We start from the raw sequence: 15,024 nt of genomic DNA on the forward strand, positions 1-15,024 counted from the left end.
CACCATCCGGACATCTGTGGAATACTCATTCCAAACATATTATGATTTCTAATTCTAATGTCAGGTAGGCCTATTTACTCTTTAGGGTATAAAGTATGCGGATTATGGCCCACCCAAATGCTCTGTTTTAATATGTAATCTGTTTCCAAATGTAAAATATGTTGAATATGTCAAATATGTAAACACAGGAAAGAAAACCGTATTAGCAAATTATTTACAAAAAAATAATTAAAAGTTAGTGATGGGTTACTTGGATTGCTTTGGGTAGAGGAAATTAGAATTTAAGTACAAAGTGTTTCAAGTAAATTTAAATTTGTTAAATGTACTGCAAGTGTGTTTAACAAACCATACATAAAATGACCATACTAGCTATTACTGAAATATCAAATCAACTACATTCTAATAAATTTGCAAAGCATTTAAATGTGCCCTGCCTGACATACTTACATTTTAGAACCTTTTAAATATCAAGTTATTTTAAAGCATACAATTTAACCTACATGAAAGTTAACTTGACCATGTATAAAACGTTCCAAACTATTTTAAACTCCCCCAAAACTTCAAAGAAAACACAAAGATTTTTATTATAATCACAGAGAATTTAATTGAACAATTGAAATGAACATATGTAGTGGCTTCAGGTCAATCATTAACAATAGCCTTCAGACACATTAAATGCTGGTTAAGCTTTTACCATACAAAGACCTTCTTTTGAAGACAATTTATTTTCCTTTAAACATAATTTTAAACCTATATGGCTTATGACTTCTCTATTTAGAAAAAAGTAATTAAAAACTCACCTGTATATACACGAATACATACATATTTACATGTCTTGTTTTATTCTTAACTGTGAAGTTTTCCATATTTTTCTTTAAAATAGAACTACAGGGAGAGTGTATGTTGTTCTGACAAAATTATCATCACATAAGAAGTACGCCTGAAGATGTTATCAACATCAAGGCCTTGTAAATAAAAAGCATAAAATATTCAGCAAGAAAAGAGTACAAAAGAGACCATCAAGCTCAACATTCAAACCCATGCAAATTTAGAAAGAAAAAAATTGTCAGTCAACAGTTAAGATGAATGACTTTCATGATGGGTTTTCAGATTCTGTAGACTTTGCCCTCGAGTTGTCAGATCTTTCTTTTTTGTCATCTTTCTTTTCTTTGCTCCTGCTTCTGTCCCGTCTGTCTCTGTCTTTGTCTTTGCCTCTGTCTTTGTCCCGTTCTCTGTCCCGATCTCTTCTGTCACGATCTTTTCCACGTTCTCGTTCACGACTCCTTGAGCGTTCTCTTCTCCTGTCCCTGCTGTCTCGATCTCTGTCACGGTCTCTTTCTCTGTCTCTGTTCTTTGCTCTGTCTCGGTCATGGTCTTTTCGGTCTTGCTCCCTCTCCCTGCCACGGTCTCTGTCTCGATCTCGGTCTCTCCTCTTGTCTCCATCTCCATCTCTGTATCGGTCAGACTCTCTGCCTCTACTGCGATCCCTCTCTCTACTGTGTTCGCTCTCCCTTTCCCTGCTGCGGCCCCGCTCCCTATCTCTTTCCCTGCTCCGGTCTCTTTCACGATCCTTTTCTCTACCCCGGTCATACTCATGCTCCCTGTTCCAGCCCCATGATCGTCCACCATGTCCACCTTCTCGATCTCGGTCTCTCCTCCTATCTTCAGACAAATCGCGCTGTCTCTCTTCAGATAACCTTGAGGAGGCATCTCTGTCACGTGAACCACCATCAAATCTACTCGGACGGTTATGTGGCTCTGAACTATCTCTGGTGGAACAGCTTCGCCTCCTCATTTCAGGGGAGTGCCGTCTCCAGTGGTCATCACGGTGGCTGTCTGGGCTGTGTCCACCTATACGGCCTTGTATTGTTATGGGACCTTCAGGAGGTGTCGGAAGCAGAGGTCCACGAACAGGTCTAACATCTCGAACATCACTTGGGGTATCATCGTTGTAGTTAAATCGTGCTGGCTGACCAACAGGTTCCTTATCATAATGTCCTGGTGGTGGACCTCTCGGGCCACCAAACTGCTGCACTGATGGTCCCCGATGCTTTTCAAAGTCTTGAGATGAAGTTCCCCGTGGTTCCTCAAATGATCCCTTCTTAAGTTGCAGCGCGTTGAGCTCTCTCGGCCACCGTACAAATGTTCTGTTTTAATATGTAATCTGTTTCCAAATGTAAAATATGTTGAATATGTAAAATATGTAAACACAGGAAAGAAAACCGTATTAGCAAATTACAAAAAAATAATTAAAAGTTAGTGATGGGTTACTTGGATTGCTTTGGGTGGAGGAAATTAGAATTTAAGTACAAAGTGTTTCAAGTAAATTTAAATTTGTTAAATGTACTGCAAGTGTGTTTAACAAACCATACATAAAATGACCATACTAGCTATTACTGAAATATCAAATCAACTACAATCTAATAAATTTGCAAAGCATTTAAATGTGCCCTGCCTGACATACTTACACTTTAGAACCTTTTAAATATCAAGTTATTTTAAAGCATACAATTTAACCTACATGAAAGTTAACTTGACCATGTATAAAACGTTCCAAACTATTTTAAACTCCCCCAAAACTTCAAAGAAAACACAAAGATTTTTATTATAATCACAGAGAATTTAATTGAACAATTGAAATGAACATATGTAGTGGCTTCAGGTCAATCATTAACAATAGCCTTCAGACACATTAAATGCTGGTGTGGACCTCTCGGGCCACCAAACTGCTGCACTGATGGTCCCCGATGCTTTTCAAAGTCTTGAGATGAAGTTCCCCGTGGTTCCTCAAATGATCCCCTGTGTTGAGGTGAACCACGAAATTGGTTTGGAGGTGGAAAATGCTGTCCCGACATTTCACCTGAAGGTCCAGGGGGTCCTCTTCGTCCATCAAAGTGGTTTGGCAGTGGTCCCCTAAAAGGAGGCCCTTGTGAAGGTATCTGGGGCTTCTCTATTCTGAACCACGAAATTGGTTTGGTGGTGGAAATTGCTGTCCCGACATTTCACCTGAAGGTCCAGGGGGTCCTCTTCGTCCATCAAAGTGGTTTGGCAGTGGTCCCCTAAAAGGAGGCCCTTGTGAAGGTATCTGGGGCTTCTCTATTCCCTGATGATATGAGTTTCCACCATCTTCAAATTGATCACCAGGCCCTCTTGACATATTAGATGGAGGGCCACGATCCCCAATGTTATGAAGTGGAGGTGGGCCTCTTGGCCCAGGGAAGTGGGATGGTGGTGGTGCTCTATTATCAAAGTGATTTGAAGGGGGACCAGGAAATGGTGGAGGTGGGCCCCTGGGTACAGAGAAGTTAAAAGGGGGTGGAGGCCCATTAAACCTTTGTCCATCGAAGCTGGGAGGTGGCCTGGGTGGTGGGGGCCCTGGAGGTGGGCCTCTTGGTCCGATATGCTGAGGGGGCAATGAATTCATGGAATTATCAAATATCTGATGAGGAGGACCTCTCTGACCCATTGGTTGGAATGGAGGTGGTCCTCTTGGTGTAAAATTTGGAGGCAGTGGACCTCTTGGAGCAGCATCAAACTGAGAACTGCTACCCCACTGATTCTGGAAAGGTGGATACGATCCAGGTGGTGGATACTGAGAATGATCATTATCCACAAGGGGAGGAAGTGGACCTTGCATTGGGGAAATCTGCATTGGCGGTGGTCCTGACATTGGAGGAGGGAGATGCATGCGTGGTGGAACAGCGATTGGTGGTGGGCCTTGCATGGGAGGTGGACCAAGAATAGGTGGTGGAAAAGACATTGGAGGTGGAATGTTAGCAGGGTTTGTTGTTGGTATGTGCTGTATATGGGAACTGTGAGAATCCATATAAGATGAGTTGTCTTGGATGACATCTTGTGGCACTCCTGAGTGTAAAGATGTAGATGAAGTACTGATTGTTGAAATGTTATAATATGTGGTTGTAGTGGTCTCAATAGGCTGCCCAATGGATGAAACTTGATCAGCTTTTAAAATACTGGCAGAATTAGGCCAAACCTCCTCAAAACTTTTGATCTCAGATTCAATGGGGTCACCCTTCGTTTTGGGTTCCTCTTCAATGTAGCTTTCAACTAACTCTGGGTCAATTTTTTCCCCTAGTAACGGAATAGAAACTTCTGTGCTCTTTGTATCAAGAAAAGGCACCTCTTCGCTCTCGCTTCCTTCCTCACTCTCACCCCTTTCCTCAGATTTGGATGCTTCTGGGTCCAGGATGGCAGACTGCACTGAATCTAAGGTGGCAGTGACTTGTGACAGGGGCATATCTGTGGTTGCAGAGGGTTCCTCTACTGATGTATCCTCGGTAGAGTCTAGCTTTGCAGTCTGTGTGTCTGCAACTGTGCATGCTTGTGTTGGTGATGTTTCTGTCACTGTACCTTGTTTTGGAGAGGTTTTGTCTGTGGTAAGAGAAGATTCCTCCTCTGCTTCTGTGGAATCATATGTCTGTCTTCTACTAGTAACTGCCTGTCTAGGGTCTCTACTCTGCCTTGGGTCTCTTCTCTGGTTAATAACTGGAGCGGCTGAAGTCTTTGCCACCAACTCTTCAACCTTTTTACCAAGCTGCAGCAGTTGACTGTTAGCCAACAGAGATGTAACAGGCTGAGAAATCAAAGTCTCTGGCATTTGTTGATGAACTGGTTCCTCATGCTTCTGTTCCTCAATCTGTTTTTCTTCAAGCACCTTTTGATGTTCAGTTAATTTCTTAGCACTTGGATCAACCCCAACATCATCAAAAAGAGAGTCATCCTCAGGGTCATAAGCTACATCATCCATCACAGGGGTGACCTCTGCTTGCTTAACTGCAGCAGATACTTTGGTTATATCATGGGTATTTTCTGTACCATAGCCAACAGCTGGGTCATATTCTTCCTCAGGATCATACGGTCTATCATCCTGTACTTCTACCTCTTTACCCTTGGTTATTGCAAACTGCTGTACAATTGGATCTAACAGGGACACAGAAGGCAAAGCGACATCTACAGCACTTTGATCTGAAGGTGATAACGAGACATCAGAATCCTGCTTCTTCTGACCAAAAAGTGTTTTCAGGATAGTCTGAAGTGGTGTGGAAGAAGCTGTAGATGCTGCTGAGACATTGGAGGATGGAGAATTGCTGCCTGTGCTAGTGCTGACACCAGGTGCTTTCACAGAGGACAGTATCGAAAACACAGATGAGACAGAACTTGAAGACTCTGAGGCACTGAGGGGTGGAGGGGTGCCTGGGGGAGTTGTGCTTATGGCATCCAGACTAGATCGAAGAACTTTGTCCGGTTTTATTTCAGATTTACCAGTAGTGGATGGTTTTGGGAGGCCTGTTTCATCATCTCTTAGAGTTTTAGAACGTTTTTCCTCATTCTCTAGAGGGGCTCCAGGACGCTTCTTGTCCTTCTGGCATATTAACAACCCCAGGAGGAGATTGGGACGAGCTGGTTCCAGCCCTGCAAAAAAAAAAAAAAAAAACGAACCATCATTTCACAAATAATGATCTACATATTATTCTAATACATACTATAACACCTACATAATGGGTAAGAAATATACATTAGGAGAGCTTGTTCCACATTATATACAACAGACTGGTAACTAAAATCTTACCAACACACAATTTTTTTTTTGTATTTATGTGCCAACCAAATTACCCTCATAATGTACACATTTAACGAGCAAACAATCATTTAATATTGGCAAACTAGATTACCACAAAAGACTTGTTATTTTAAGCATAAATGTTCCCTTACACACCATAAAACCGCTTAATTATATAAAGTTCTAGATATAGCAGCATTTAATTAATGACAACACTACTCATGTTTGTTCCTCTAGCAAACCTATGGCAATAATTTCAATAATGTAAATTTTATGCAACAATATTATATAATAATATTCAGCAAAGTTATATTACATTTTTAGTTTTTAAGTTATTTAACATTTTTAAGCACTTGTTCTTACAATGAAAAATGAACCTGAAAAAATAAGGCTAGGACATATATCTCATGATATATGTTATTAGACAGTCTTCAAATACATGACAACTTGTAGACAAAAATAAGACAAGTCACAAATAAGTATACAAACAACTTTGTCTTGAACAAGCTCGTATTGTACTGTAGCACATTTGACATGGCCATGGTTTGTTTTCCTTTTTTTAAATTGTGGAACAGCTTTCCATTCACAGAATAGAGAGTTAAATACAAACAGACTTAAATAATCATACTTACCTGATGTTAACGTCAAAAATTGCTTTTTTTTTGTCTGGGGAAAACACTAAGATGATTCTTTAAAGAGACTTTATAATATCTTTGTATATGCTTACCTGGTCCATCAAATGGCAGAAGCTTCGCAGGAAGTGGGTCTTTTGAGCTCAGAGGGATGAGGTAAAGGTCTTTAATGCGCTTGTTGCTGTTTGCCACTACTCCAAACCGCTTACGGCTACTGAAATAAGAAAACAGAGACACATACGCCACCTCCTCCTCTTCAGTTGCTGGATGGAAACGAATGAGACTGAGTTCCTGAAAAAAAGAACATTTAAGCATTAGAAAACAGCAATCAGATGAATGAAGTACAGTTTATACTGGTTTGATTTTATAAGTTTTGAATCTGATTCTAGTGCATATGAAATGTTTTTTCTTTTCATACTTTTGACAGTGAAGTCTTCAACTTTCCCACATAATCCCATACAGTGTGTGGTGATATTCTACCACCAATATGAATAGTGTCAGGCAAGTCCTGCAAATAAAATAAAAACAGTTGTTAAAATGAAACCGTAATATGAACCCAACATTCTAATATTAAGACCTTTTAAGAAAATACTTGCAAAACAAACCTCTTTAATATGCTCAAATGATCCTGACACCAAGTAGGCTTTCGTGACAAACTTGGCAACAGAGTGCATGTTTATGAATCCTTTCCACATCATCTCTTGTCCAGACAAGAACAAAGCGGTTTCACCCTCAGGAGGGGGCTCTGACATACTGAAAAAATTTTTTTTACAAATATTGCTACATATTAAGGCAGGAAGACATTTTACATTAAATACAATTATATATATTTTCAATTCAATCCTGCACCTGGTAGTACTGGACCCATAAGAGGCCGTTTTTAGGATCACAGGTCTGGGTATAGATGCTGGGGCAGGAGGGGGCATAGGCAAAGGACCCTTTGCTTCTACAGCCACTGGTTCAACAGAGATAGGAATATTTGCTGGCATAGCAGGAACAACAACATCAGGAACTATCTGGGGCACAGATGAACGGTGACCAGCAGTACGAGGATCCCGTCGAGTTATTGTAACAGAAGAGACTGCAGGTACAGCAGCAGTGACTGGGGCCTGAACCACAGGAAATACACTGCTTGGATCCTCCATTACAGCTGCAGAATCAGGCATGGGCGTCTCAGGACCAGAAAGAGAGGAAACTTGAGGGAGATCAGCAGGAGATTTGGATGGTCTTGACTCTGATTTAGACTTAAAAGAGTGCTCTGGCTTTTTAGGTGCAGACATTTTGTTTTTTTTAGATGGTGGTTCATCATCTGCCAACTTCTGGCCTGAAAAATGAGCAACATGTAATTTAATTATTTAGCTATTAGAAAAATCATAGGTGTATGTACAACCAGTAAAAGCCACTTTCCAACAGGTCTTAAGGGTATGTGGCTTTTTATTGTGGTAATAAAGTCCCACCTGTACAGATCTTGCAGTTCAGGTCAAAGAGATGAGCCCTGTGCTCTGCTGTAGTGTCTTTCAGCATACTACTAAAGATATCTGGCATTGAACTGCCTTTCCCAGTAGAGACTGGGGCTTGTGACGCAGAAGTAGGCCGTGCATCCTCCTGGGAGTCCTGCTCAAAAAACAACATTGGACAAACATAGAAGGAAAGGATCAATAAACAATCTTTTAATAACTTTAGAATCCTATTCTCATCCATTTATGCATACATGTTTATTTGCACCCATGTAAAAGAAAAAAACATTAAGATGAGAAAGGTGGCAGGTATGAGAACAAATTCAGCAAGTCACTTTGGGAAACTGAAATGACAGTGATACAGATACAAAGGTGTGTGGAAGATTAGACAGATCCGGAAAGCAAGAAAGCCAGAACTTACAGCAGCAGAAGCCAAGTGGGGAGACTGGGAAGTGGCAGGCATACATACATCTCCATCAGACATAGGAGGAGCCTCCTCCATGTCCACATCTGGGGGAGCACCCTCCTGTCTAGATCCACTTTTGGGCTGTCCTGACTGGGATCTCCCACTCATATCCAGACTCTTTAAGAATAAGTACATAATTTAATCAAACAGTACGAGCATAGTATCACAGCACCACAGTTATCGGAGTTTAAACAAAAAATTTCCAACTTGTTTTACCTCAGAGATCTCAGATTTTCTCCAGTCTGACATCTCCCTGGAAAGAAGTTCTTCTGGACTCAGTCTCACCAGCCTGAAAGGACTGATCTCGCCACCAACCACGCGATAGAACAGGCCCTGCCACACAAATAAGTAAAATAATACATCTCTCTGCATTGTTAGATCTCATAAAGCTACTAAAATGCACATTTCAGTACAATATAATGGTCTCTGACATAAACATACAGTGACTAACCTTGTTTTTGGGGTCCTTTAGATTGAACATAAGGGACCTGTACTTGTTCTTGTACTTGTTATCAGTGTTCATATAAAGGTTAAACATCTCTTTCTCAATGCCGACAGCCAACTTTCCCACTTCGTTCTCAGACATTGAGAGATCATCACTGTCACTGACCCTGTGGCACAATGATGAATTTAAATTCATATTTCAGTTCAAATAAAAATCATTTTAGATTTCAATTGCACGATTTTGAAGAATGTATAAAATGCAAAAAAAAAATCAAATTCATCTTTATTAATTTCCATTTTAATGTGTATTTATTTTTACCATAAAGTTTGATATTAAAAGATACCATATTGCTTCATGAAAAAAATTAGCAAACCAAAGTAAATGCAATACCTCTTAAAACATCTCTCACCTTTTATACAAGATATCAGTCAGTGATCGTCTGATGTTGGATCTCATCTGGTTGTTGGGTGGTGGATGTGGAGGAGCAGCAGCTGCGATGGGTTGGGTTGGTTTAGGTGCTGAGTGCTGGATGGATGGCCCTGGTGAAGGTGGGGTTCTAGTGGTGGGAGAGGGACCAGGCTCTGCAGAGTCCTTTTGCCCTGCCTGTGGCTGCTTTTTTGGGATAGTAAAGGTGCTCTTACCCACGCGGAGAGCTCCAGTGGCATGGTGGCGAGATCCGGGGAGGCCTGAAGGTGATAAAACCGGAATTGGTGGTGGGGGAGGTCCTGGCTTTTTTGATTTGCCCTGTATGGGTATGGGCTGTTTCCTTAACTCTCTTCCACTGTTCAAAGGTGCTGCAGTTGTTTTGGCTTTGGGAAGAGGCGAGGTGGCAGCAGCTGCCTTCGTACCCTTGTAGCCAGGAGACTTCTTCCCTCCTTTGGGAGCAACATTTGATGCAGGAGGTTTCTTGTCAGCGGAAGCGGTTTCCTTCTCTGGCTTGACTTCCTCGTTGTCCTCCTTTTCTTTGTCTTTTTGGGCAGCTGCTGGGAAAACAGAAGGAATAAACTGATTTATGAACACAGAAATTAAATAGCAAATCTAACCCAAGTACAAAGAATAAAATGTTACAATTCACAATATGAATTTGAAGTATTGTGAAATGCTCAATTGTAGACTAGTGCCTTGCCTTGACTGTAGTAACTTTCTCAAGTTACTGAATATGAAGACCATCATTACCAGTTAAATAGGCTCAAAGAAACAAACAAGAAAATGTTTAACATGTAAGCTTTATTTAAGAAAATATTGTCTTAAAATCATATTCAAGCCAGTACCTAAGGCTACTTGACTCACAGACCAGTCAGCTGTATTTGCATCCATATTACTCAATATTATTCATTAAACAATTTATTAATCACAACAATCACTGTGTGACAAGTGACTTAGTATAAATATTTTACCAACTAACTGGAGCAGCTATTAGTAAAATATTAAAGTAAATTAAAATAATGTTAAAAATATAAGGAGAATGTGAAGGGTTCGTAGCGCAAACCTTTCAGTTATTAAGTGAGGGCTCGATTTTGGAGGCAAAATTAGATTGACTACTGCCTTGTTTTCATTATTTTGTCAGGATATACATCTCTAACCCAATTAAATCCCTTGGGGAAAAGTCTGAAAAAAAAAATATTAAAATGCTGATAGTACTGTCAACAAGCAACAATATAGCACATTAGGTATACAGGTGCATCTCAATAAATTAGAATGTCGTGGAAAAGTTCATTTATTTCAGTAATTCAACTCAAATTGTGAAACTTGTGTATTAAATAAATTCAATGCACACAGACTGAAGTAGTTTAAGTCTTTGGTTCTTTTAATTGTGATGATTTTGGCTCACATTTAACAAAAACCCACCAACTCACTATCTCAACAAATTAGAATACTCCATAAGACCAATAAAAAAAAGTATAAATATTTTACCAACTAACTGGAGCAGCTATTAGTAAAATATTAAAGTAAATTAAAATAATGTTAAAAATATAAGGAGAATGTGAAGGGTTCGTAGCGCAAACCTTTCGGTTATTAAGTGAGGGCTCGATTTTGGAGGCAAAATTAGATTGACTACTGCCTTGCTTGTTTTCATTTGTCAGGATATACATCTCTAACCCAATTAAATCCCTTGGGGAAAAGTCTGAAAAAAAATATATTAAAATGCTGATAGTACTGTCAACAAGCAACAATATAGCACATTAGGTATACAGGCGCATCTCAATAAATTAGAATGTCGTGGAAAAGTTCATTAATTTCAGTAATTCAACTCAAATTGTGAAACTCGTGTATTAAATAAATTCAATGCACACAGACTGAAGTAGTTTAAGTCTTTGGTTCTTTTAATTGTGATGATTTTGGCTCACATTTAACAAAAACCCACCAATTCACTATCTCAAAAAATTAGAATATGGGTACACTAAGCTCTAATCTGTTCAGATTTAAATATTAAATAAGACCAGCGTATCAGCATTGGTCTACATTCTGTGTGTATGTTTAAACACAGCTTGACTTTTCCCCGTGTGCTGCAATTATGAGGATTGTGAATTCTGCTGTGGTCTGCAGTGGGGTGACATGACGTCCTCAGCTGTTCTTCATTACGGTTCCTCATTACTTCAGCTCACTCTCTGGGCTCTTGGACTTTTCTGAAAGGTCACAGTTCTTCTCTCAGGCCGGCTCCAACGACTGTAGGCTTCTTTTTGTAAATCATTGAGAGACATTTAGCGGATGGCTGACAAAAACCAAAAACAGGCAGAAGTCATGCCATCCCATGTTGTCATCCAATAAACAGACTTCTCTCACAATTGAAGCACAGGGCCAGAAGAGTATTATCCGCAATTTCACTTTATTTTGAATGCCACTTTGTCCAATGAGGATTTATAAATGCAGTGCATGCAAGTCAAAGGAATATCAAATTAAAAACTGTTAGTTAAAATGTTACATGACTTAATTTATAACAGCAACGTAGTCAAACGTCCATGTGATCAAAGTTGTTCTATTCTTAGTCGGGGAAGGAGGGCAGGAGAAAAAGACACCAAACCTACCTGATCAGCCGTGCAGTCAGTACATCTTCTCGGATGAAGCTTTTGCCCCGATGGTGTTACAAGGTGCCTATGAATAATACCTTATTTGGTGATTTATTTGAGGTCTTTTTCTGTGCCTTGGGCCTGACCCTCTCTTTCTGTTTGGAGCCTTTTCCATCCGTGGTGATGGTCTTCATGGCAGCAGCGGCGTGTCTGAGTATGCAGTCGTTCCCACAGTAGACGGAGTCAGGGAGTGCATCTCTCTCACAGCCAGGGCCAATGCACTTTGGAAGGGAAGATCCTTTGACTGCAGTCACCTGCTGAAAACTCAGGGATGTCAAACCGCTGTGGCCATTAGATTACAGCAACAGATCTACACCTTATGTACTGTATATTGCTTCCTTTTATTTAAAAGAATGGCAAGCAGAACAGTAGGCATTTTTGCACTATCAACTTTAAAAACAGTAATATGCTACAGTCACGTTACCTTATCAAATGTCATCCAGGAGAAAATGTCTTAATTTTGTGGCCTGATCAAATAAGATTTCGGCTAATACTACTTCCAATGTCATCCATGGCACTGCACTGGGGAATCCAGTATTCAAATGCAGAAAGATGTGTTCTATACGGCACATTGTAGTGACACTAGTAGCGTATCTACGTTTTCTACAAATACAGAAAATTCACAAGTCCACAGTATGTATATTATATACTGCAGCATTAGCAAGAGTAGTATGCTAATCCAAATAGTCAGACTCTTGACTTTACAAGGTTCTCATCTGCTGAAAAATCAATTACTTTGAACATGGATTTTTTGGGAACTCTGCTTCACCAAGGACAAATGCAGTACAATTTAACAATTCAAACAAAAGAAAGGAATTGAGTGACTCTTGTAAACATAAAAACACCCAATAATGACATGAAACCCAATAAAAACATTTTACATGCTTTAAAATGAAACTAAAAAGTAGGGTTGCACGATTAATCAAATGCGATTGTCATGCGCATCGTCAGTAAAGCCGGTTCTGTAATCAGTAGTAAATCTCCATCACGTGCTTTCAGATGGAGCAGCATTTAGTACACAGAGCCGTAGTTCACTGACAAGCTACACAAAATCGCATTCATAACCGCAGACAATTTAATCGCGCGATAATGAAATCGAAGAAATTTTTCTGCAATTATGAAAGCTGTTTGCGTAGCTTGTCAGTGAACTACAGCTCTGTGTAGTAAATGCTGTTCCATCTGAAAGCACATGAAAATACCACATTTAAAAACATGTTTTTACTCCAAAATCACTGCATAATGTCAGTTGAGTGTTTGAAATAAATCCTTCTGTGAGATGATGTGGCTTCTTACACAGAATAAGGCACGCAACATATTTCATAGTATTCTAAGCAGTGATAAAGGCTATGTTGATTAGCATTGCATTATTATATACTTTATTATAATAAATATTATAAATAATATAACTCAGATAAACCATATATTGTTGTTAAATCTTCTGTTTATTCAGCAACCTCTATAGGGATTTCCTGATTTCTTCTGCAAGGCGTATTTGGAGTTTCCGCGCGAGAGCGCCCTCTGGCCTTCGGATGGAGATTTACTACTGATCACAGAACCGTGCTTCCCTGAAAGATAGGCATGACAATAGCAGCTTCTGCCTAATCACGATTTTTATCACCTTTGCGATTTAATTTCGAATTATCGTGCAGCCCTACTAAAAAGCATGGTTCTCAGATATTATTACTACCAAAAATTATGACAACTCCTTCTGATATTTGCCTAACATTAGCCAAATTATTAGTGGTCAAAACAGATAATCATAATAATACTGTACAATAAAACATTGTAAAAACACCAAAATATGACAGCCTTAAAATTAGCAGCCAATTAATGCCCATCAAATTTGAAAGTTAAAAGGAAAAAAAAGGTAATCAAATATGAATAATCTGAATCAGATATTGATGTTGTAATTTAAGTTACATTAAAATCAAATTAAGCATCCAAGCAATGTGTCACTGACAATAAAATAATCCTAAATAAGGTAATCCTATAAGAAAAGCTGTCAAAATTCACGCACGGAGGCACAGCGTCAAAAACTGAATCCAGAACCAACAGGATGATTTCCTCAATCCCATGAAATTACATGTAAACAAGATTGCAGTATTCAAACTTGTTTCATACAGAGACATACCGGCTGGAAAATCTTTATTTTCTTTTTTCCACTAGGATTGGTAGCCTTCTCGATCCTGCCCTTGATGCCCAGGTCATCAGAAGTTTTCTCCTCTGTGGTGGCTGCAGCAGTGCTAGATGGTGTAGCAAGACCGGTCTCACTTTTACGAAGGCCAGCTGCTGGCCGTTTGCCATTCTCTGCAGCTGCTGTGGAGGAACCAGCCTTGGAAAACTGTCCCTTCTGTGTGTAGCAGTTTGGACAGACATAGTCCTCTCCGTTTCTCTCCATCAGTCGGCCACGTGCCTCAGAGATGCCAACGCAGTTGCCATGAAACCACTCCTCACAGCGATCACAGCAGATCATAAACCTATGCACAAGGATTTAAACAATAACCAAACACCCACAATAATCATTAAACCCACAAAAGATATAAAACTTCTGCTGACAAAAATAAAATGCAATAGACAATTTCTGCTTTGAACATAAAAACTTTTTGCATAGCGCCTGATGAGGACAATATAACATTCACCACGCATTGAACTGACAATTATAACAAAGATTACGAATGTACCCATTTGGAACTGTTTTATCAAAACCAATACTCAATTTCACATTTTAACTCATTCATCATAGGATTAAAACCCTTTCTAGCTAATTAATGAAAACAAATAAGCTTAGAGTCTGAATCCTCACTGCTGATATATTATGAAACGAAGTCATAAAAGAAATCAACAAAAACAATGCAATTCAAAAAGCATAGATCATTGGAAATGTCTGTATACTACAATGCAGCACACATGTGCTTCACTCACAGATTGAACTATATTTACCGTGTGAAAACTCTCAGATGCACAAGTTAATCAAAAAGAGATGTCATTGTTGTCATATTCACACTTATGTTTCATGATTTATGGAAAATGGTAGTTACTTACAGCAGATTCAGATTAAATTGAGCCCAAACACAATGTAACCTGGTGCAGATCTTAAAATAATCCTCACAGAGCATCATACAGCTAAAAATACTTTATCTTTCCAAGTCACACTTACACTCACATAAGCCAGTTCTATCAAACCTTTACAATTAATCCAGAATGCGGCAGCATCTAACTCTAGCACTCTCTATTCTAATTCTATTCTTAACAAAACAAAAAACACTTGTCCCTTTTAGACTTGCACTATTTGCTGCTTGTTTTCTTAAAAAAAAAAAATAATAATAATCTTTTTGTATTCTATCTGTTTTCTTTTCATTTATTATACAATTAACA

The 15,024-nt window shown here is 39.2% G+C and overlaps 1 protein-coding gene across 1 annotated transcript in view; it reads right to left on the reverse strand.

Moving 5' to 3' along the window:
- Nucleotides 1–726: 726 nt before the first annotated feature.
- The window catches only part of LOC107746899 (death-inducer obliterator 1-like), a 17,969-nt gene continuing 3,671 nt past the window's right edge, over nt 727–15,024 (reverse strand). Inside the window, exons 3-16 of the mRNA XM_016561230.1 lie at nt 13,781–14,126; nt 11,688–11,906; nt 8,991–9,586; nt 8,588–8,747; nt 8,353–8,469; nt 8,092–8,253; nt 7,671–7,827; nt 7,063–7,537; nt 6,819–6,966; nt 6,632–6,721; nt 6,309–6,504; nt 2,980–5,433; nt 2,787–2,833; nt 727–2,086 (exon numbers count right to left, since the gene is read on the reverse strand). Coding sequence (XP_016416716.1) covers nt 1,094–2,086; nt 2,787–2,833; nt 2,980–5,433; nt 6,309–6,504; nt 6,632–6,721; nt 6,819–6,966; nt 7,063–7,537; nt 7,671–7,827; nt 8,092–8,253; nt 8,353–8,469; nt 8,588–8,747; nt 8,991–9,586; nt 11,688–11,906; nt 13,781–14,126 — 6,160 coding nt within the window. The 3' untranslated portion in view covers nt 727–1,093. The remainder of the gene's footprint in view (nt 2,087–2,786; nt 2,834–2,979; nt 5,434–6,308; nt 6,505–6,631; nt 6,722–6,818; nt 6,967–7,062; nt 7,538–7,670; nt 7,828–8,091; nt 8,254–8,352; nt 8,470–8,587; nt 8,748–8,990; nt 9,587–11,687; nt 11,907–13,780; nt 14,127–15,024) is intronic.

This window comes from Sinocyclocheilus rhinocerous, unplaced genomic scaffold (assembly GCF_001515625.1).
Source record: "Sinocyclocheilus rhinocerous isolate Xijiao unplaced genomic scaffold, SAMN03320098_v1.1 scaffold3516, whole genome shotgun sequence".
In the NCBI taxonomy this organism is placed as follows: Eukaryota; Metazoa; Chordata; class Actinopteri; order Cypriniformes; family Cyprinidae; genus Sinocyclocheilus; species Sinocyclocheilus rhinocerous.